At 34.8% G+C, this 22,655-nt stretch overlaps 1 protein-coding gene across 2 annotated transcripts; it reads right to left on the bottom strand.

Annotated features, from left to right (window-relative positions):
• Positions 1 to 99: 99 nt before the first annotated feature.
• Positions 100 to 11,120, bottom strand: LOC132606579 (uncharacterized). 2 transcript variants are annotated; one of them, XM_060320156.1, is made up of 5 exons: positions 10,981 to 11,120; positions 9,208 to 9,641; positions 1,573 to 1,601; positions 564 to 1,478; positions 100 to 415 (listed from the first exon to the last, which is right to left on the bottom strand). In XM_060320156.1, the coding sequence occupies exons 2-4, from the start codon at positions 9,533 to 9,535 to the stop codon at positions 585 to 587; spliced, it is 1,251 nt and encodes a 416-aa protein (XP_060176139.1). In that variant the 5' UTR covers positions 9,536 to 9,641; positions 10,981 to 11,120; the 3' UTR covers positions 100 to 415; positions 564 to 584. The 2 variants fall into 2 exon arrangements, with proteins under 2 accessions (XP_060176139.1, XP_060176138.1); XM_060320155.1 differs by having other exon boundaries at positions 100 to 1,478.
• Positions 11,121 to 22,655: the final 11,535 nt, after the last annotated feature.

Here is a 22,655-nt window from a genome sequence, read left to right as displayed (position 1 = left end):
CTCTAAGTGACTCATAAGTACAAAAAGAATACATAGATCCCTTATCTAAGGGCTGATACTACTACACTACCGCCGTTAGGCAGGAGTAGAACACCAATATCTGCTCCTGTATGGAGAATTGAGATGAGCACTTTTAAGCATATAAAATCTTCAGGACAAGTTTTCATGGCCTTGACATGAAAGAAACCCAAGAGAACATATACTGAAAGAACTTCTACTTTCAAATTTGCACTCTTCTCCTTTCCTATATAACAAATTAATCATCCAACTTGTATTGTTCCCATTTTTTTACAGTGTATACTTCAGAAAGTATCCTAAAACTGCCTGTGAATGCATTTCCACCATCAAGAACATGACTGCTGTCCACGACTCTCTGTTATCCAAAAAGGTAGCTGAGAGAGCTTACCCATGTCATCTGCAGATATTAACGCAATGTAAACCATTTGTTAAGAGGTTGGGGTTTGGGAGTAAAATCTATCAGAAATCCACTGCAAACCGAGGACGTAAACGAGAAGGGATCTTTACAATATTACTGGGTGAAACGTCTGAAGGAATTTCCTTACGTTTTATGTCCATAAAGAAAACTATTCCTTGTTAGATTTTCTCCAGAAATACCCCCTTTTACGAGTTGAAAGACTCTCAGAGTAGGATCTTGACCCCTTTGAACCAAAGGAGAAATAATGCCGTAAGAAGGGCTTCTTTAAAGAGCTCTTCATACTGGAACTGGAGCTTATCCTGGGACACCCTCCGTCATGAGCACTACTTTTCTGACGCTCAAACCGAGCAAGATTGGCACTAATATCACTGTCAACAATCCGGTTCCCGAATCTCTTTCTAGCTTTCAGATCCATCTTAGCTTTTGCTTTTTCGTATATCTTCAATGCCTGCTTCTCCCCAAAAGTACAAACAGGACAAGCTGGATCATACTTGTTTATTTCAGATGTCATATTCTCCAAGCACTCAGCATGGAAAACATGGCCGCAAACTAGAACAGCAACAACAAGTTCATTCAATAGCTTCGCACATATGCCACAGGTTTGGAGATCAAACGAAGATGAACCAGAACTTCGGCTAGCAGCCCTTTCACGATGGAACCCAAAGGATTCACTATCAAATGACCACCTGTCTCTACGATGATTAGCCAGGTCAGCAAAGGCAGGAACTGACCAACCATCTGATGATCCACCATGAGAGCCCCTAGTTGATTCATTACCCCAACCAGGGAGCACAAAGGAAGATGATTCTTCGGAAATTGAAAATCTAGGTGACTTCAGCCCTGGTACACGGCTATCAGGAAATTGCCGTCCCAGACGGTGCTTTGAGGAATGGTGAGGAAAACAAGGAGTAGAGCTAGAAGGAAGCAGCGGGCTACGCGATGATAAAGGAGATGTGGATAAAGATGAAACGGAGGGAGCAGATGGAGATAGCTTTACAGGAGAGGGGAATGAAAGTGCTGATGAACCAGCTAGTTCTTTAACCTAATTATCAAAAACAAAAGAAATCAGGCATGTCAAAAGCTTATAAACATGCATGAAATTGTCTTCAGAAAAAGTAAAACCCCTCTGTTGTTACCTCAGTGGAATTCCTCTCAGCCAAGGGATCTGCAAAGGCAAATAATAATACTGTCATCTTACCAATAAACATATAATTTCCATCCACAAAGGGCTACTCATATTTTCATATCCTATAGAATTTAAGGGCACTATCGGAAACAGCCTCTCTACCTCCCAAGGTAGGGGAGGTAGGGGGGTAAGGTTTGCTCTACCCTCCCCCGACCCCACTTTGTGGGATTTCCCTGGGCATGTTGATGTTGTTGTATAGAATTTAAGGGGAAGAGAAGGAAAAAGATAGTGTTTTGTTACTCTTACGTCTAAAAGATAGTCACAAGAAGAATAAAGATTATGGCTTCCATAGAAACTTACACATCAAAATCATACAAAAAAAAAAAAAAAAAATCTCTTAATGAGTGGTATCATCAGGGTGCAAAACAGAAACATATACCAGGGTACATAAAAGAACACAACCTATCTTTGGGGTAAATGGCCTCCAAATAAGATATGATGAGTCAATAAAAGACTACTACCATATGATAACAACAACATACCCAGTATAATCCCACAAGTGGCGTCTGGGGCCAGTAAAAGACTACTACTACCATATGATATGCTGTAGAAATAATGCACAAGTCTACTTGTAGCAAAAAATTCTCTTTCTAAAAAAAATGCTCCCAGACACAGATTCCCAGGTAAGCAAAATAGATCCAGATCTGATTCTCTCTCCTCAGACCACCATCACAGCCCTCACTCCAGCATGACTCCAGCTCTCTCTCTCCTCCATAGCCTCCATCTACAGCTTTTTCTCTCTCCTCCATAGCCTCCATCTACAGCTTTTTCTAGTTCTTTTGCTTTCTCTCTCCTCCAAATCTTTTCAGATCTACCCTCTGTCGACATCAGCGACCTCTGACAGTGCCGGATAATTTTTCCGGCGACCTGTCAGTGCCGGAGAAAAAAAAAAAAAAAAAAAAAAAAAAAAAAAAAAAAAACTCCGGCGACCTGAGTTGCTGTCGGCAGAATCACCGGTGAAATCTGACAGTGACGGCGACCACATCAATCAACATAAAACTCCTTCAGTTTCAGTGACTTTCATTAGAAACATGCAGGGCTCACACCTTTTTTTCATCAGTGGGGATAAATCCTTTGAACTCAGGAATACAGGGGATAAATATTATAACTGGTTTTCATTAATAGAAAGGGGCAAGAGATATACAAGCAAGATCAATATGGATATTCAGAACCTGAGATGGGTGTGCGAAGCGCTTATTCAAGCATCAAAAGGCACTGGTCGACTATATAGAAGGTGGGGTAGAAAACAACAACACAATCTTTTCAGAGTTTACCAAAATTTCAATGTTTATGGTAGATTTGTTCGCATAGAGGTTTGGCATGGTTCATCTAAAGCAGCAGTGATAATCCCTGAGATCAGCCTCAACAGTGGATGGTCAGATATTGCGAAGAAAATCCTTCAATTTCTGAAAGAATTCAGCGAAGCAGAGCCACTGCTTCGTCCTCCCCCATTGACAAAATCTTATCGTGCAGCTGCTAGCATTGACAGATGGCCAGATATAAGTCAAGGAACCAACAAAGGAGAATTGAATGGAAAACATCCTTTGCACAGAAGCTTGGTTGGCACCTTCAATGATCCATTTCATCACAGTCCCAATCCCGAAACTATTCAGAAATGGTTCATTAGTAGATGGAGAGTTACTGCTGGCATCAAAGTCATACCTTTAGACCACAATCAGTTCCTCTTTGAGCTTCCTTCCAGGCAAGAGGCAATAAGGGTAAAGGCAGGGAATTGGTTCTGGAACGGAAGACATCTTTCTTTATCTTGGTGGTCGCATGACATTTTCTCATTGCAATCTGGTAACTGCTCGGAAAACATATGGTTGAAAGTTTTTGGAATCCCTCTAAATGCTTGGTCAATGGATACTTTTGAACATATAGGGGCTCGTTGCGGGGGTTATGTCGGTGTTGATGAAGATACGAAGAACAGAACCCACCTGATCTGGGCTCGCATCTGCGTCAAAAAATCAGCTATGAAGTTTCCGGCAAGTTTGAATTTTGAATTTGATGATAGGATCTTCGAATTGCCAATAATTAAGGAAATCCGGTCTTTTTCTTTACATGCTGGTCCTTCAACTGGTTTGCCCGAGGTTGGTAATAAGATGGGATCAAATTCTCTCTCAGCTCCACGTGCTAATACCATTAATGATTCACGTGACACACGTGTGGAAGAACCTGTGGAGAAAAGAAGGAATTCGAAGGATTTAAACACAAATGGGCCGGCCTTATTCTCTTCTAATAGTCAGGGTAGTAAGAAACACTACAAAGGGAGAACTTCATTAGCTTTGAACAACGGTTACTACACTAAAGGCCCACTTACAAGCAAACACTTCAAGCAACACAAAAAGAAGCAAGTGTGGAGATCATCTGTACCAAAGCTGGACCCATGCTGCTTCAGAGCTTCATCTTCCTTGAATGCTTCATTCTCTTTTGATCCTTTTGAACTAGAAATTCAAGCTTCTAGTCTCAGGGATTTAGAACTCATGGAGGGGACACTGTCCGAGCCTGAAGCAGATGATGAAGCGGTTCACGCAGGGCACTCGATGGACCCACATATACCCAAACCGATATTCTCAGCACTGTCAGTTTCAAATGAATCTGACTCTGGTATCTCATCTCAGTCCTACAACAGTTTTCTTCCTTTGCCTTGGCATGATCCACAAATTCAAACTGTTGATATCCCTGATGTGGTGGAAACCTCAAAATGGACGAAGTTGACAATGATGAAGGCTTGCAAAGTGTTGGGGGTAAATGTTGCTGGGTTTGAACACGAACTTCTGGGAATTATTCTGAGAATGGAGGAAAAAAGAAAAGTGCAGATTCTTGAGCAAAAAAATAAAACAGGAGAATTAAAGAAAGGGAAAAGCAAAGCAGTTACTGAACTTAAAAGATTGGATTGGGGTCTCCAGGACGGGAGTGGGAAGAAAGAGAGGGGCAGGTCTCAAAAGGCTCATTCCAGATGAGAGTTAAAACACTCAGCTGGAATGTGCAGGGTCTCAACAATAAAGACAAGAGAAGCACTTTGAAATCTCTTATTCACAAGTGGGGAGTTGATATTATTTGCCTGCAGGAAACCAAAATAGAGACATGGAATCCATCTCTAATCAGGCAAATTTGGGGAAACAGATGGATCTCTTGGGCAGAAGTCAAAGCAATTGGTACCAAAGGTGGGATATTAATAATGTGGGACAAAAGAGCTTGGAAATGTGTTGATTTTGAAGCAGGAGCCTTTTCTTTATCATGTAGATTCGAAAGTCTTGCTGAGGATTTCAAATGGGTTTTTACTAGTGTTTATGGCCCTCATACCAATCCAGAAAGGGAGGATCTTTGGCTCGAGTTAGCATCTATCAGGGGATTGTGGTCTGACCTATGGGTCATAGGAGGGGATTTCAATGTGTGCAGATTTGTGGGGGAAAGATTGAACTGCGTTAGAAGATCAAGGGCGATGCTGGGCTTCTCCAACACTATTCTAGACCTGGATTTGATTGACCCTCCACTTCAGGGAGCACAATTTACCTGGTCAAGAGGGGAGGAGTCTCTCCAAGCCTCTAGAATTGACAGGTTCCTTATCTCAACAGAATGGAGCGAGATGTTCAATACTATCAAACAGTACCCCTTGCCTAGAGTTTTTTCTGATCATAAACCAATTATCCTGGAAAGTGGAGATTGGGAGACCACACCTTCTTATTTCAAATTTGAAAACATGTGGCTTCAAGCTGAGGGTTTCATGGACATGATAGAAGGATGGTGGATTTCTTACACTGTATTAGGCACCCCAGACTTTGTGCTAATGCAGAAACTAAGGAATCTCAAGAAAGACATTACTAAATGGAATAGGGAGGTCTATGGAACAATCGAGACTCAAAGGAACAAGGCACTCAAAGAACTTTGGAAGCTGGACCAGTTAGCTGAGCTCAGAGCTCTCTCTACAGAAGAGAAAGGTCAGACATTGAATCTCAAACTTGAAATTCAGCAAATAGCAACCGCTGAAGAGATCTCATGGAGACAAAAATCAAGATGTTTATGGTTGAAAGAGGGGGATAAGAATACAAAGTTTTTCCAAAGAATGGCCAACTCTCATAGAAAGGGCAATACCATTGACAGACTCAAAATAGGGGATGAAGTAATTGAAGACAAAGGAAGGATCAAGGATGGTATTCTGGAGTACTATCAACAAATTTACAAAGAAACTGAATCTTGGAGACCCTCAGCTGTCTTTGAAGGTCTGTCAAGTCTCAACACAGTGGATAAAGAGGACCTTGAACTTCCTTTCACCGAAATGGAGATTTTAGAAGCTCTCATGACTTGTGCCCCTGACAAAGCTCCAGGCCCTGATGGTTTCACTATGGCTTTCTTTCAAAAATCATGGAACTTCATCAAAGCAGACCTGCTAGCAGCTTTTAATTTCTTTCATCAGAACTGCCAAATGGTGAGATCATGCAATGCCTCTTTCATTGCTCTTATCCCAAAGAAGAAAGGGGCCGCAGAGCTTAGAGATTATAGGCCTATAAGTCTTATAGGCAGTGTCTACAAATTGCTGGCCAAAATTTTAGCTAAGAGGCTCGGAAAAGTGGTGGATTCCTTAGTTTCTGGACAACAGAGTGCTTTTCTGAAGAATAGACAGATCACTGATGCATCTATGATTGCCAATGAAGTGCTAGACTGGAAAATTAAAAGTGGTGAGACTGGGATCCTATGCAAATTAGATATTGAGAAAGCTTTTGATCAGCTTAACTGGGCTTATTTAGTCAACATTTTGAAGCAAATGGGTTTCGGGGAAAGGTGGATAAGGTGGATTTATTTCTGTATTTCGACAGTGAAGTTTTCAATTCTGGTGAACAGAAGTCCAGTTGGGTTTTTCTCTTCTCAAAAGGGACTCAGGCAGGGGGATCCATTGTCCCCTTTCCTCTTTATCATTGCGATGGAAGGATTATCTCAGCTGTTAGCAAAGGCCAAAGAACTTCAGTGGATTCAAGGGTTCCAAGTGGGCAGAAATCCTTCCACCTCAGTCTCAGTCTCTCATCTACTCTATGCAGATGACACCCTTATATTTTGTGGAGCTGATTGTCAGCAGGTCTCTAATCTCAACACTACCCTCATGATCTTTGAGGCCATCTCTGGACTTCATATCAACATGCGTAAGAGCACTATATATCCAGTGAATGAAGTGACCAACCTAGAAGCTCTTGCTGATATTCTTAGCTGCAAAACAGGCTCCTTTCCCACCACCTATTTGGGACTTCCTTTGGGTGCTAAATTCAAATCATCTGGGATATGGAGTGGGGTCATTGAAAGAATGGAGAAAAGACTAGCCACTTGGAAGATGCAATATCTCTCATTGGGTGGCAGGCTCACCCTCATCAAAAGTGTCCTAGACAGCATTCCCACTTACTTTATGTCACTCTTCCCTATGCCAACCTCAGTTCTAAAGCAAATTGACAGGCTTAGAAGGAAATTCCTATGGGAAGGTAACAGTGTTACTCATAAATTCTCTTTGGTCAAATGGCAATCAGTTATTCAACCCAAAGGCCAAGGGGGGCTGGGGATTAGAAATCTTAAGTTTCATAACAACAGCCTACTCATGAAGTGGCTTTGGAGATATGGTCAAAATGAGGCAGGGTACTGGAAGGAAATCATCAAAGCTAAATATGGTATTCAAGACCACTGGACTGCAAAGAAAAGCAATGAACCACATGGTGTTGGAGTATGGAAACACATCAGTAGTCTCCAAGAGGAATTCTTCCAGGCTGTCTCATTCAAGGCTGGAAATGGGCTCAAGATCAGATTTTGGCAGGACAAATGGCTTGGGGACACTTTAGTAAAAGATTTATTTCCCTCACTATTTCTGATAGCTTCTAACAAAGAAGCAACATTAGCTCAATATAGAGTTAACAACTGTTGGACACCAATTTTAAGGAGAAACTTACAGGATTGGGAAGTTGATGATTTTCTTTCTCTATTAGAAAGTTTGGGACAAAGTACTTTGGTGGCAGATTTTCAGGACAGAATACTCTGGGGCAATTCTAAGGAAAAGATTTTCACTGTGAAGGAATGTTACAACAACTGGTGCTCTCAAAATAGCCTTTTAGAGGTTTGGCCTTGGAAGCTTGTATGGAGAACCAGACAGCCTCTCAGAGTTACTTGCTTCACTTGGACTGCACTGAAGGAAGCATGCCTAACACAAGACAATCTTAGAAGGAGAGGTGTAATAGTTGTTAACATGTGTACCATGTGCAAGCAGACCAATGAAAGTGTCAACCATCTATTTTTGCACTGCCCTGCAGCAGCTAGCCTCTGGTTTTTCTTCTACTCTATGCTTGGTCTACAATGGGTAATGCCCTTCAACATCAAAGATGCATATGCTAGCTGGATACTCTGGAGAGTTGACAAATCCATTAAAAGAATTTGGAGAATGATCCCAGCAGTAATTTTTTGGACCCTATGGAAGGAGAGAAACAACAGATGCTTTGAAGGAATCTCAACTCCTATTTGCTCTCTAAAATCTAGGTGTTTAGTTAGTCTTTTTAGTTGGCATTTTTTTGCCCCTGTAAACAATGTGGGTAACTTTCTAGATTTTATCAGCTCCTTTTCTCTAGTTCAGTAGAGATAGGATATCTTTAGATTGTTCTACAGGTTTTGCCAAGCCTGCCAGCTTTTCCCATCTGTAACCTTGCATCTTCTTGATGTTTTACTAATGAATTTTATTACTTTACCAAAAAAAATGATATGCTGTAGAAATTTCATCAAATCAAGAGGGCCAGAAGAATCAAAAGATATTTGCGTCAATTACAAACATCATAGAACAATACCTTTGGAAGAATTAAAAGGCATGCCATTTCAACAAAAAAAGTTACCTAAAACTGAAGTTATCATGCCTATCCCGACTACTGCCATATATAAAAGCAACATTCAAGAATGCTTCCTGATGAGACTAAGATCAATAAGGTTCTTTGATCTTATCGATGGGACTCCTCATGGCTCCTTTCTTGCTAATAGAGGAATATGGCAAGGCAATCCCCTGTCTCCATTCCTCTTTATTCTTGTTAAAATATTCTTTATTCTTTGATAAAACAAGTGACAAGTAACTATTAATCTTAAGGACCAACCTCCAAAAAAAAAAAAAAATCAAATGTTCCAATGACCTAAAAAATAGGCTAAACAATTTTACATCCTAGATGCACACACATGCGACATCTAACATCTTTCATTTCAGTGCTACCTACCTCCTATTTTTACCCTAGATCAACTCTATCTCTACATTTCAACCTAATGAACATTTCTCGCAGGACAATTTGGTCTGCTAATATCAGCTGATTAATTCTTCCAGGACTCATGACCTTTGATAAAGTTTTGCCTCCACATTCCACAACACAACATGACAAAGCACCCATCATTATGTCATCCAATAAGGTATTCTCATAATTCACAAAGTTCAAAAAAGGAAAAAGAAAAAGCAATTCAAACCATCATTTGCAATCAGAACTTCACATCCTTTTTCTCTTCAATTTGCAAAATCACCTATTTATTAGGTATTTATCATTTCATTGTATACAAAAGCAAAAGGGAGACCAGTGCAAGTATTTACCCAATAAAGGAAGTGAGAAGTTCCGATTATTTCCATCAGAAACTGGTGACTTCTGCCATGCAAGTGATCTGAAACTATTCAATGGACTACCCTCTTCAGATGCATATACTGTTCCTACAGTTGTTCCAGATTTAAATTCTAATCCGTCATTGCCACCAATTCCATCAGAAGACCAATTCACTGACGTGTCCTCCCCAGCCACTCGTCCCCGATTATCCCACCGAAAGCTCCATGTAGGCGAGTGGCGGATATTCGTCTGCAAATCTCCACAGCTTGATCCGTTAATAACAGCTCTATCTTTGGCAGCAACACAGCAAGCGGAACCCATGCTTACTTACAAACACAGCATACAATACGTAGGCAGGCAGCTATCAGTCAGACCAACGACAACGTCAGCATGTTACTTCAAGATTCAACTTTGAAAGTCAAATTTTCTGTAACAAAAAGAATAATGCAGTTAAAAAAAAAACTATCAAAAGCAAACCAAATATGCAGCAAGAATTATCCTTCATAATGAACACATAAAGCATGTGAATGGTTTGAGACGCAATGCTTTAAAACATGTTATATTAATTGAACATTTTGAGGGCAATTCAAGTGCCAGTCTCCACACTCAACACATATATTGTCCAGGTGCTCGCGTTGTTAAACCCATTTAAGGTTTGCAGTTTTGCACATAGAATGCCAAATAGCACTCTAATGCCGCCAAGTCACCCATAGAATAAGGTTTATGCAGAAAGTTGCAACAGCTAACACTGAGAATCTAGGGCGTGATGCCTCTTAGAAGAGAACAAAAAGAACTCGTTGAAAATACCAATATAACCATAGGCGGAGCCAGGATTTTTAACTTTATGGGTTGTGGATTTTAGAATGATGAATTCAATTACTAATAACTGGGTTCTAAATTGAATATACGTACATATTTAACGAGCTTCTTAATGCAAATACACTGGTTGAGCTAAAGCTACTGGACTCGGCCAAACCCGTAGCCCGACTTGTATATAACATTCCACTAGAAATTAAGTTCCCATTTTTGAAAGATCACTTTCAGCTCAAAATGAAACTGAGACACATTAGAAAGAAAGTTGCTAGTGAAGAATTACAGTACAGTCAACACAAACACTATTTTTTTTGATTAAGCACCGGGTGTCCGGGTCTCTTTGAGCCCCGACTAATCCCGGGGGTGCACAGGCCCTCGGCAAGGAGTTTCCCGCAAGTGCACCACGGGTAATTCAGGGTTTTACCCCAGTCCGATGGCCCTCAGAAATTGTTTGCACCCAGTGGGTTTCGAACTTGAGACCTTGAAAGGGAGCAAACCCCAAGGCTCAAGCCAATTATCACCAAGTCAACACAAACACTATTGTTCAATGAAATCCAATTTTCTTAAGTGTTCATAATTACACAAAAGCACCTGTTGAATAAAACCAAACGCAAATCTGATAAACATGTTTTTCGTTTTAATGGTTACACAATAATCCACTAAATCAGATCCCCAAACTAAACCTAAGATTGATTTTGCCAAACAAAAAAACAAAAAAATGTAAGGAACACTACGGAGGTTATAGAGATCCAAGGGTAAAGCAACAGAAGCATGAATTTACTATCAAAAACGAAAAAATGCAAATAATCACCAATTATCTCCGAGAAACCTCAGAATATCTCTAAACTAATCACTCACAAATACAAATTGTAGAGCTCAAATAAGTACATACGAGAAATTCTAAAAAATAAATGAATATCATCTCAAAACAAAATAAAGGGATCAACCGTTACCGTCAAATTCGCCGTTCGGTGACCGTGAAAAAGTAAGGCATTAGCGAAGAAGGTGAGTGGGTATATATATATATGTGGAGAGAAGGTAAAGGTTCTGATTCTCAGGTCCTTTTAAACGGCCATTTTACAATTCAACAGGCAGGATCGTTTGTTTTTAAACGGCGTTAACGGACACGTGTCACGGAATTTGCTTTGTTTGTTATGTTGGTTATATTTACCTCCTTTTTTTTTTTCATCACTGAATTTTCCAAACCAAATGGGAATAAAAGATGATCTTTTTTTTTTTTTTTTTTGGTGAAAGAGTCGATTTATTTTTAATAATTTACAGGAAGTAGAACCCAGACCCCACCTTGTGGGAGTATCATTGGGTATGTTGTTGTTGTAATTTACGGGAAGTAGAACTTTCAGTGAGGTTCGAATTTCGAACTTGTGTACTACTATGAGTTAAAAATTGGGTATTTATGCGGTGTTCAGAGGATCAGAATGAATGTTAGGGAGTATTTTAACTCTTATGTGAATTTTGATTTAAAGGGTCCTAATACGAGTACCGAATACCAGAAGGAATGGTTAGAATGAAATATATAAAAATGCTTGTCTTGTGTTGTATGTACGTTGTATACTTTTGGGTATACAATTTACATGTGTATATCTTAATGGTATACAACAACGTGATTCAAGTACGTATGTTTACTGTTATATCTATTAACGTATATAAAATGTGAATTTCGATATACATAATTTTCATAGTGTAATTTTCTAAAGGGTGAATTTTATAAATAAGTATAGGTGAGTAAATATTTTATTTCGCCTCAATAATCATGGGGAAAAACCCTAAAATTCTCACCACTAAAAAGCTATTGCTATATGTAATTTGAAATAATTAAAACTATGTTTATACAGGTTACGGCCTCTCTTCTTTTTCTTTTTCCATTAATTAATAAGTAATAGTCCAATATGCCTTGTCAAGTGGAAAAGACAAAAGAAAATGAAGGAGCAATAAAGAATTAGGAAGAATGTGGGCGGGTCATTGATGCTTGAGATTGAAAAGTCAGTAGACATTCAATCAAAAGGTCAAATGGGAACAGATCTTAGCACATAAAATCAAAATCAAAATGAAGAAAAAGAGAAACGAAAAGGGAATTAAGAAATTAAAGTGCTGGTCAAAGCAATGCCGCTTGGTACATTGGAAAATTGGGCATATATAAATGTCAATACTTTGTTTTCCACATTTAACGGATTTTCCTTTTTCCATCACGTATTGGTTAAAAATTTTCTCTCTAATAGGGACAGATAACCGACTCCTTTTGATGAACTAGCTTTAAAAAGTAAGAAAAAAGAGAAAATAAGTGGGCATTTCAACATAAAAAATGTAAAATTTGAACAAAAGTAGTATTTAAAACAAAAGCTGAAAAAAGGTATTTAAAAATTGAAATTGTGTTTGGACATGAATACAACTTAGAAAAATATTGGATTTTTATGAGTAATTTAGAGTGAAAAATGTGAAAACATATATTTGGAGTTTTTCGAATTCAGAAATATTCTGAAATTCAACTTCAAATTAAATTTCAAAAAATTATAACAATTTTATATTGAAAAAAATGAAAACTGTCCATGACCAAATGGGTCCTAATATTTTCGCTTTCAAAGAGTATAAAAAGTGAGTGCCACCTAAGAAGCTAGCCGCACATATTAACGGTGTTATCTATATATATAAAAGAGGAGAGGTACAAGCAATGTGGTTAAGCCAAGTGGTAAGCTAATAACAAGCCACTTGACAATTTTAAGACAACCGCTTGACACTTTTAAGACAAAACTATTTAAATGATGTAATAATTAACAATTAACTAATTTAATATCCACTTTATTATGAATATAAAAAGATAAATCTATGAAAATATTCAAATTTCAAAACCTTACGTAGAGATATAACAAACCCAAGAATCCTAGAATATATGTACCCTAATCAGATGTTAAATTTGAATTTAATTTGGAATTAAATATTTTTTTGAATTCGAGTTGAACATAAAGATATTCTAAAGTTGTAAACCTAAAATTTAGTTGAAGATAAATATATTCTAAAGTTTAAATATTAAATTTAGAACGTAGGCATGATTAAATTTAACATTCGGTGTATAACAAAATTTTCTCAATTTTCTTTTTAATAAGTTAAATAAAAAGACCTTTTGGGCGCACATGTTTTATCTTTCCACGATAATTGAAGAAAATATTTTCAAATTTGAACTAAAAGATATAAATTTAAACAAAATAGTAGTAGCAATGGTGGAAAAAATAATAATAATAATAATAGTAATAATACTAATACTAATAATAATAATAATAATAATAAAGTGATTATAAAATACTCTACATAAAACTCACGTGCCATTTAAAGAATAATATTTCATAATCCGAAACTTAAGGAATATATATGTTGCATTGTTTTTGTATAACACGACAATGATGGAAAAAATGATGAACTATTTTGAATTTTAAAAATCTGAACTGATTTGAAGGATATCGAATTGAGATAAGAAAAAAATTGAATTTGAAATTAATTTTGAATCTGAATTTAAAGATAAAGCATTTGGATTGAGATTAGAAAAATGAAGTTTAATTTAAATTAAAAGATAAAAATATTTAAGTTGAGATAAAAGAAACTTTAAATGAAGATAAAGAATTTGAATTGAGGTAAAAGAATTCAGAGTTTGGATTTTAATCCACAACTTAGATTAGATAAGATTTATCTTATTTAACCATACAACATTATCATATCTCATCTTAGCTTAATAGATTAGCATAGCAGTTTTTTCAAATTTCAAATGCATAGCAATACACTTATATATAAATAATGGAGTACAATAGAAAAGAATGAATTACGTGCAGCTCTTTCTTCTCTCAGTTTTACTTTGCATTAATAGTTAATCTATTATATGATACTCCATATATACATATTAGTTCTAACTTATGAGGTTCATGTTTTTCTTCGGTGCAATTTTATTTTGTGAGCTTATCTTGATTATCGCGGTTTTGCAGGGCTACAAGATCGAAAGGAACAGAGGCAGATCCTGTATGCGACTTCTAAGGTTCTTAACACTGAATTCATTGTACTTGAAAATATAATTTAGAAGTAAAGTTTGTTGTTTTCTGAAATATATTTTTCACTTATATAATTATATTTCGGATCTAAAAATTAAATTTAGCCGAGCTACAAAATTCTAAGCTTTGCATGTCACTGCTTGAGAAGGCCTAAATCACCTTATGATAGGCAACTCTCGACTGATAGTCAAGAAAGTAACAAGATTTCACAAACATTTATCATCGTAACACAAACTTCACCATCTGTTTTTTGTTTTGTTTTTTGGGATAAACAAGAATATGCAGATAATTTTTATGATAAAATATTAAAATTCAAAAACAATGATCCAAGCCGCAGTTACTTACTTAGTTCGTCCAGATGGAAACTAAGAAGTTAACCGGTAAAGGAAATCTTAGGTTGCAATCCCAGTTGAACAGTATGCATGTGCATAAGCCATTGTTAGAGGATACCTCCGAGAAATGAAGATTATCAATATGCGCACCTAGAGATACCTATATATATAGTTGAACAATTTTGAAAAGTATATAGTTATATTAGAAATTAAGTTATATTTTTTGCATAATAATTTTACAACCCCATTAATTTTAGAAGTGCTGATGATAATTTTCAAATCTGTTTAGTGTTAAAAAAAAAATTGAAGTGATCTATCAGTATAAAATATTCTTTTCAACTTTTTTTTCTTTTTAACTTAAATATGTAGAATAAAAGATAAGGATATCCTAGAGTTTTATCTTTGTAAATATATATTGTGTTTTTAAAAAATATTTCTAACAAACAGATATGATATGATATTATATTTGAATTTAAATTAAATTTTAAGTGGGATGAAATTTCAACTCCAAATCATTGAATTACTACTAATAATATTGATGTATTTGTTTTGGTTAATGTTGTCTTAATTAACAATTCTTGTAATTTACTTGCCTAGCTAGATTTAAATTACATTTGATTTTTTACATAATCTGAGGCTTAAGGAGTTGAAATAGTTGTTAACAATGCTTTTTCCAGTGGCTTAAGGAGCATATGCCGTGGCTTAAGGAGCATATGCCCTCAACTACTTTCTTTATTAATGTATGTGTATTTATTATCTTACCCAATTATCTTCTTTGTTTTAGTTTATTTTGGTGAACTCTTTTCTTATGACTTGGATGTGATATATTTGTTTTTGCTATTTATTTATCTCAAAAGTTTCTTTTATGCAATAATTTAAATGCAAACAAGTCTTATTGACGCTCTTCACAGTAACACTAACCAAGCCAACTAAATCAATTGTGAAACATTGAATAAAAGGTAAAATAAAATTAGTTTTCAACTTTTCTTTTTTCTTTGTTATCTCCAAGGAATATTGGATACATATAATTCAAAAAACGTTTTTGATATTCACTAACTACTAAGGTAGATCTTTGAGGTTCAAATATTGATGTGTTATCATCTTCAGTGTTCTTCATAAACTCAATGCTAAAAATAAAATCACCAATTTAAAGCGAAGGAGGCAACAAAAAAGAGTTTGAAAAAAGAAGAAGAAGGTAAACTAAAGTTTTGGGCAAGAAATGATGATACTATTATAAAAAAGGAACATATATTTTCTCCGAAAGATATATCTGAAAGATATATAGGCAAGAATGGAAAAACAAGTATTGAATATTAAATATTATACGAATAGAAGTTAAGCGCAGTGTAAATATAAGGAAAGAAATTAAGATTTGATAATGAATACATGATAATATATATCTGTTCATACTTTTTTCACTGCAAGTTCATTCATTTGTCAATTGCCTAAGAATATTTTTTCCTTATTCAATGAAATTTAAATCTTTTTGTTGCTTTGCTATGTCAGGGAATATGTGGCAGTTATATTGATTAATTAATTATAAGGAGATCTAATTAATCACATAAAATGATATTAAGTCACGTGATAAATTAATTTCCATAATCACATGTTAAGTTTTGGTAATATTTATGGACTGCAATGCGATGACGTGGGGTGTAGTTAATTTTTTATAATGTATTTATATATTAAATTTGATTTGAAATATAAATATTTTAATTGAGTGTTGTTGGTTTTTCATTTAATTAAACGGCAAAAAATTCATTTAGTATAAAGAAGAAATGAGATAGAAGTAATAGTTTGTATTGACTTGAATATTGATATTTATATTATTATTTTTTTACAAAATATTCATACAGATTAAAATGGGTAAATAATTAAAAATAATAATTGTGAAAGAAAATCGCTAGATGTTTGGTTACCATGAATAATATATTTTCAAACTATATCATTTTTTGAAATTCATTTAAAGTGTAGTATAAAATCATTACAGAATTGTTATAAAATGTATCTTTTTAAATAATTATTCTTTTATATTACAAGCATTAAATATATGCTTAAAAGGTTTTTGTTCCCTTTCATTCTCAATTAAGTAAATGGAATTTGAAGTTTTGGTTACTATTATCAAAATTACTTATACGAACAAATTTTCTAATTAAAATGTTATTGTGCTCAATTATCAAAAATACATAAGTTGAAAAATTATTTTTCATATTTTTTACTTCGTTTATTCTATAAGTAAGTTAAGTCCATAATTTAATACAAAATAAAAGTATTTTTAAGGTTATAAATCATATCATTAAGGATAAAAAAAATTAAAGCTAAATTATTACTAAATATAAAAATGTGTCATTTTTTTTTAAAATTGATTAAAAGTGAAAGCGTCAATTGAGACGGAGGAAATAATACTTTTCTCCTAATCTTTTTGCTCTCTGAATATGTGGTGTCTATGTATGTAAGACATCTTTCTTCGTCTCAACATTGACCTATGCAAAGATGAATGTTGATATATTATATACTTCCTGTTAGATAGTTTATAATATAAGAGATTTTAAATTGAATAGATACATCTATTCGTGAAAAGGCATGATTATTTTGAAAAGTCAGCTCTCAAATTCTATATATATAAGGACACTTTTGAAGTAACACATAGAAAAATCTGCAGGTATAAGCAAGAGCTTTGTTGTACCCTGAAGGGAATTGCTTGTATTTTTCTCATTGTGTGTACGGGCAATATCTCTTTAACAAAATTCGATTTATCCAAGCCTCAAAGCCATTTTTTCTTCGATTATGTTTACCTATTTTTCTAACACTTCCAAATATAATAGATGCGTGACAATCATACCTGAAATATAATTGCAATAAGACATAGAGATGCATGCCAACTTGTAGCGCATACGTAAAATAACTCCTACCAAAATTAACCAAAAATAGTAGGAGCACTACCTATCATGAGTGATATAAGTTTAATCAAAATGAAATAAACCCTGGAGTGTTTCTTAGATAAAGCTATAGTTAAAGTGATAGAATAATCATAATTCAGCCTATGTTAAGCATTTAAAAGGTCCTTTTTTTCTTTAATCAAAAAAGAAAAGCTTCTTCAAATTAAAATTTTATGTCATATACTGATTTATACACTAATAGGTTAAATAAACATATAACAGTATGTCACTCTCATTATCCAAGCTTGATATAAAAACATTAAAAAATAAAGCAATAATTTTTCGGATAAGTTAAATTACACTTAATTATAGTGTAAAAATTAGGTCTGTATCTGTAACTTAAAGAAATATTTAAAATTTTAAAGTTAAGCTCAGTTAGAAAGAGATAATTATGAAGTCTGATAGTTTTTAATATGCTATCGTGATATACAGAGTTGTTGTGATGTTTTTTAAGGTAGATTTCAACTATGGATTCTTACTCCAAACTAGTCCAAATCATTTCTAATCTTCCTCAAATTTGTATATAACCTAACCTAGCTATCTGTTTTAAGTGAATTCTAACCGCCTGATAACGTCCAAATACACTCCTCAAAGAGAAAGTGTACACGGTCGTATGCAATATATTTACCCAACTATGAGTCGGGGTCGATCCCACAGGGAACAATATGCTAGGCGATTAAGAAAGTAAGGAACTTTCACCAACTACGCTAAAGCCAAACGATAAATAATATTTTGGGTTTTTGAGAAAATTATAACTAATGCGGAAATGTAAAATTACCTAGAAAGCGAGTAAAATGATCAATGGCCACAAGCATGGATAATAGGATATTACACTCAAGTAACGATCCAATGTATTTCACGATTTTACAACTAAGAACGGGTTTATGTCAATAGATAATGATTTCTAAAATCTCATTGAAAGTCTTCCAACCAAATCAATGAATTTCACTCTAAGCTTTTCCAAGCCTTAGAGTGTGATATTAGGCACAATCAATTTAACCTCAAGTAACTATCCTCTTCCGAGCTCAAGTTATTAGATGAGTTTAATGACCCAAATTCTTGTTAATTAATCTTTCCCAACCTAGATTTCCTTTTCCAAGCTCAATCTAAGTAAATGGGTGAGTCCTAGGGTTAGCTAATCCCTTTGGAAACATTCAAGAACGAGATTAATTAAATCAACAAAGACCCACTTCTATAGCAATAAGAATCATTCAATACATAAGCATAACAAGAGTTTCAAACCAAACTTTAATCAAGAATACTTTCATAAACGAGATTCAAGTCTAGAAATGAAATACTACACACTAAAATATTCAATACAAAACAAGGAGTTGAAGAAAGGTTTAAGAATTATCTCATTAAAGTGCTCCAATCTTCTCCTCCAATGGTGTAGGTGAAAACCCTAGCCTCCAAAACTTGCAAAATGACCAAAGATAGAAAATGTTTTGCCCTAGCCTCTCTTTTGTAGCTCCCCCCAATTTTTCCAAGTCCAAAAAATGTCAAAATCTGCCCCCATATTTCTGTTTTTGCAATTCTGCCCGTTTTTGCAAAACTGTCCACTTTTTGACAGTTTTGCAAATCTGTCCCGTTTTTGCAAAACTGTCCAGTTTTGACAGTTTTGCAAAAATGTCCAGTTTGACCTCTTTTTGACTTTCTTTTCACTTGGTATCTTCCGATCACTCATTTCAGCTACTTGGCTTGTTTTGCTCTATTTTGTTCCATTTTGGTCCATTTTGATCCATTTTGCTCTTTTATGCTCTTCGGGCATCTTTTCCTACAAAACAACATAAAAACACAAAAAGTAACAACAAAAGTGCTTAAGGAGTCACAAAAGCTTAAGGAATTAGCGTCGAATATCGCGTAATTTCACGACTCATCACCGCCTCCACTCAAAAAAAAAAAAAAAAAACTAAAAAGTTCACATGTCGAAATAAAGCTTCAAATGAGTCTTTAATTGAGAGATTACATTTTATATTATGATGAAAATTGTCATTAACAGTTTCAGATGCTTGTGAATTAGACTTGAATGCATTAACAATTAGGGGGAGGGATATCTATGTCTCTTCAATTTGTGATATAAGTAAATCAATCTACCAAGTTGTGTTTTAGGTTTGCATATTTACAACAAAAAGTGGGTTACGGGTTGCCACATTGAGTTGTTAGATAACTGGGTGCCAATATTTTACTTAGTGTCTGTTTGGAAAGCCACCTGGTAATTGAAATTGGTGTAATTACTAGGGTAGTCATTACATAGCCTAGTAATTAAACAGTAGTGTAATATAACGATCTGTTTGTTTGTCATAATATAATTACAGTGTAATTACAAGAGTGTTGTTCGATTGCACAAGTATAATTACACAGTTAGTTTAATTAAAAAATAAAATTTAATTATTAAAATTTAAAATTAATATTTAAAAAATATATGCCTTTATAAATGATATTAAATTATTTATTTAATAACACATTATTTCTTGAAAATATATTAACTAATAATCATATATTTGTAACTAATATTGTAAAAAATAATTGATATATATTTTTCAAATTAATAATATTTAATTTTAATTAATTATAAAAATTAAAAGAAGACTTTTTTGGTGAGAACGTCATGGATAAAGAAGACTTTTTTTGTGAGAACGTCATGGATTGGATGTTTGACAAAAAAAATAATATTAATAAATATAATGCCATAACATTATTCAAATGTTTGACACAAAAATCCATCAAATGTAAGTAAGAGCCCGTTTGGATGGGCTTAAAAAAAGTGACTTTTATGTAAGAAGTGCTTTTAGAACTTTTAAGTGCTGAAAATTATTTTTATAAATAAGCAGTTGAGTGTTTGGATAAAAGTGCTTATGCTGAAAATAAGTTGTTGATGTGTTTGGCAAATAAGTGCTTTTAAGCACTTATTTTCTGTCAAAATGACTGAAATACCCTTAAAGTTGTTAACACTATAATAAGTTGATTTAAAAGATTTTTAAACTCTAAAGTTGATTCAAATCAAAAGTAATTTATATTGTAAAATCACTTCCACTATAAAATGTTTATTTAAAAGTTAATTTTTTATAAATACATGTTACTTAAGGGGGTGCATGAGCTAAAAGAGACACTTATTTTCGAATGAAGAGTTGTGTATTAATTATGAGAATATTAATTAAACCATTCTTCTTCCTCCAACAGATATATCCTATGTTAACGGTGAAGAGTGGATTTTACAAGATTTAATGATACGTTTTGGCACTAATAATAAATGTTGAGTTCTTCTCTGTAGAGCGTGTTTTTGGCTACTGTATTGTTCCTGGAAAGTCCTTCTCGTGTATAGTCTTTAAAAAATGTTCATTTATAAAGTCTTGTGAAGGCAAATTTTTACCACTATGTTATTCACTATCACCACACAACTACCAATTACCCCCACTACTTGGCATTTCCACCACTGCCACCACCGTAAGTTGGCCTCTACCAACACTTATTCACATCCACTGCCAATCATATCCACAACTAATCACCATACATCGATCACCAACCTTCATTGTACAACATCTTAATAATCATTATTATATTTTAAATATAGACGTGACTTTTTGGAGAGATACACAATAAATACTTTACACTTTAATTAACCTATTTTACGTGTTCTCTTCTTCTGAGTCACATGTCACAACCTCTTTTACCAATTCTGTAGAACTAATTATTTCATACTCAATTGAACCTCTTTATCACATTCATTGTTGAGTTTTCTTTTTCAAATAGTCCCTTGAATATGGAATTTACTCTAGTGGTGGAGTACATCGAAATGTTAATACTTTGCACTTTATATTAGTCAATTTTAAAAACAAATAGAGCCTTAGTTTTCCTTGTTTCAAGCAGTGTTTTAAAAAGCACGGGTGTCAAAGATGGAGAATTTGACACAAAATAAAAAGTGCTAATACAACCGAAAGCACTCCACTATAAATACAAGAAGTGGAAAATATTCATATAATACAAACATCAAGCATTAGAAATGTCACTAGCAATCATATCACGAAACCCCATCCAATAGACATCATTTTGTTCTCCTACATCTTCGACATCTACATTGTTAGCTCTTGAAGTTGTGCCAATATCATTAGAATCAACCGATGGAATATAGCTCTCATTCTCGGCTGTTTGGAATGCATCATCCACATTGCATTTCTTTCTAATATAATTGTGAATGGCCATAGTAGCAAGTACGATGTCCCTTTGTGTGTCAATGTGATAGTATGGCATGTCTCTCAAAATAGACCATCTTGCTTTCCAAACGCCAAATGTGCGCTCTACTACATTTCTACAAGAAGAATGTAAATAGTTAAATTTCTCAATGCGTTCATGAACTCTGCAACATCAAGAGAAGAAGTGGAAGCAGCAGCCGCAGCTGTGCACCTAGCTAAATTTTTACATCACCCAACTGGTGTCACTGCACAAGTGCCATGAGCAATCAACAACACAACAACAACAATCATGGATACCAAAAGAAACCGCAACTCTGTGCACCTAGCCAGAGATTTCATACACTCGGGTACGTTGAGTACACAAATCAAGCAAAAGTGTGGCTAAAGTGACTGAAGTTAGGGAGTGTGGAAGCAGCAGCCGCAGCTGTGCACCTAGCTAAATTTTTACATCACCCAACTGGTGTCACTGCACAAGTGCCATGGCAATCAACAACACAACAACAACAATCATGGATACCAAAAGAAACCGCAACTCTGTGCACCTAGCCAGAGATTTCATACACTCGGGTAAGTTGAGTACACAAATCAAGCAAAAGTGTGGCTAAAGTGACTGAAGTTAGGGAGTGTGGAAGCAGCAGCCGCAGCCGCAGCATCAGCCAGTGTGGAAGCAGCAGCCAGTGTGGAAGCAGCAGCCGCAGCCACAGCAGCCAGTGTGGAAGCAGCAGCCGCAGCCGCAGCAGCAGCAGGTATAAACTGTGTTGTTTTTTTCTTTTTTCTAGCTAGCATACAAAGAAAGAAAAGATTCGTAAGAAAAATTGATTAGTTTGTGTATATCTTAAACAAATTTTATAACATGATTTTTATCAATGTACATTAAGTATACGTATATAAGTATATCTAAGCCGCAGCCGCAGCAGTTATATCCATACTCCAAACTTTGGGCCATTCTTGATTTAAGCCTTTCATCTTTATTATATTAAAATTTAATTGTTTTTTGTAATTTTATATTCTTTGGTCATGTGCCTACTCCACTTGTTAGTTGTTAGTTTCACTAGAGCCAAGATAAGATACTGTGTAGAATAGTACTGAATAAATGTATTAGTTATATATAGGTTGAA

Source organism: Lycium barbarum, chromosome 8, assembly GCF_019175385.1.
Source record: "Lycium barbarum isolate Lr01 chromosome 8, ASM1917538v2, whole genome shotgun sequence".
NCBI lineage: Eukaryota > Viridiplantae > Streptophyta > Magnoliopsida > Solanales > Solanaceae > Lycium > Lycium barbarum.
This window is presented reverse-complemented; position numbering and strand designations above follow the sequence as displayed.

What these genes read in the sequence shown, in the direction of transcription:
- LOC132606579 (XM_060320155.1), bottom strand. Translation starts at nt 9,535, where the DNA reads ATGGGTTCCGCTTGCTGTGTTGCTGCCAAAGATAGAGCTGTTATTAAC. An exon ending in CTTCTCACTTCCTTTATTGG is followed by an intron (nt 1,602 to 9,207) that starts GTAAATACTTGC and finishes TTGCCTTTGCAG; the next exon opens with ATCCCTTGGCTGAGAGGAAT. An exon ending in CTGAGAGGAATTCCACTGAG is followed by an intron (nt 1,479 to 1,572) that starts GTAACAACAGAG and finishes TTTGATAATTAG; the next exon opens with GTTAAAGAACTAGCTGGTTC.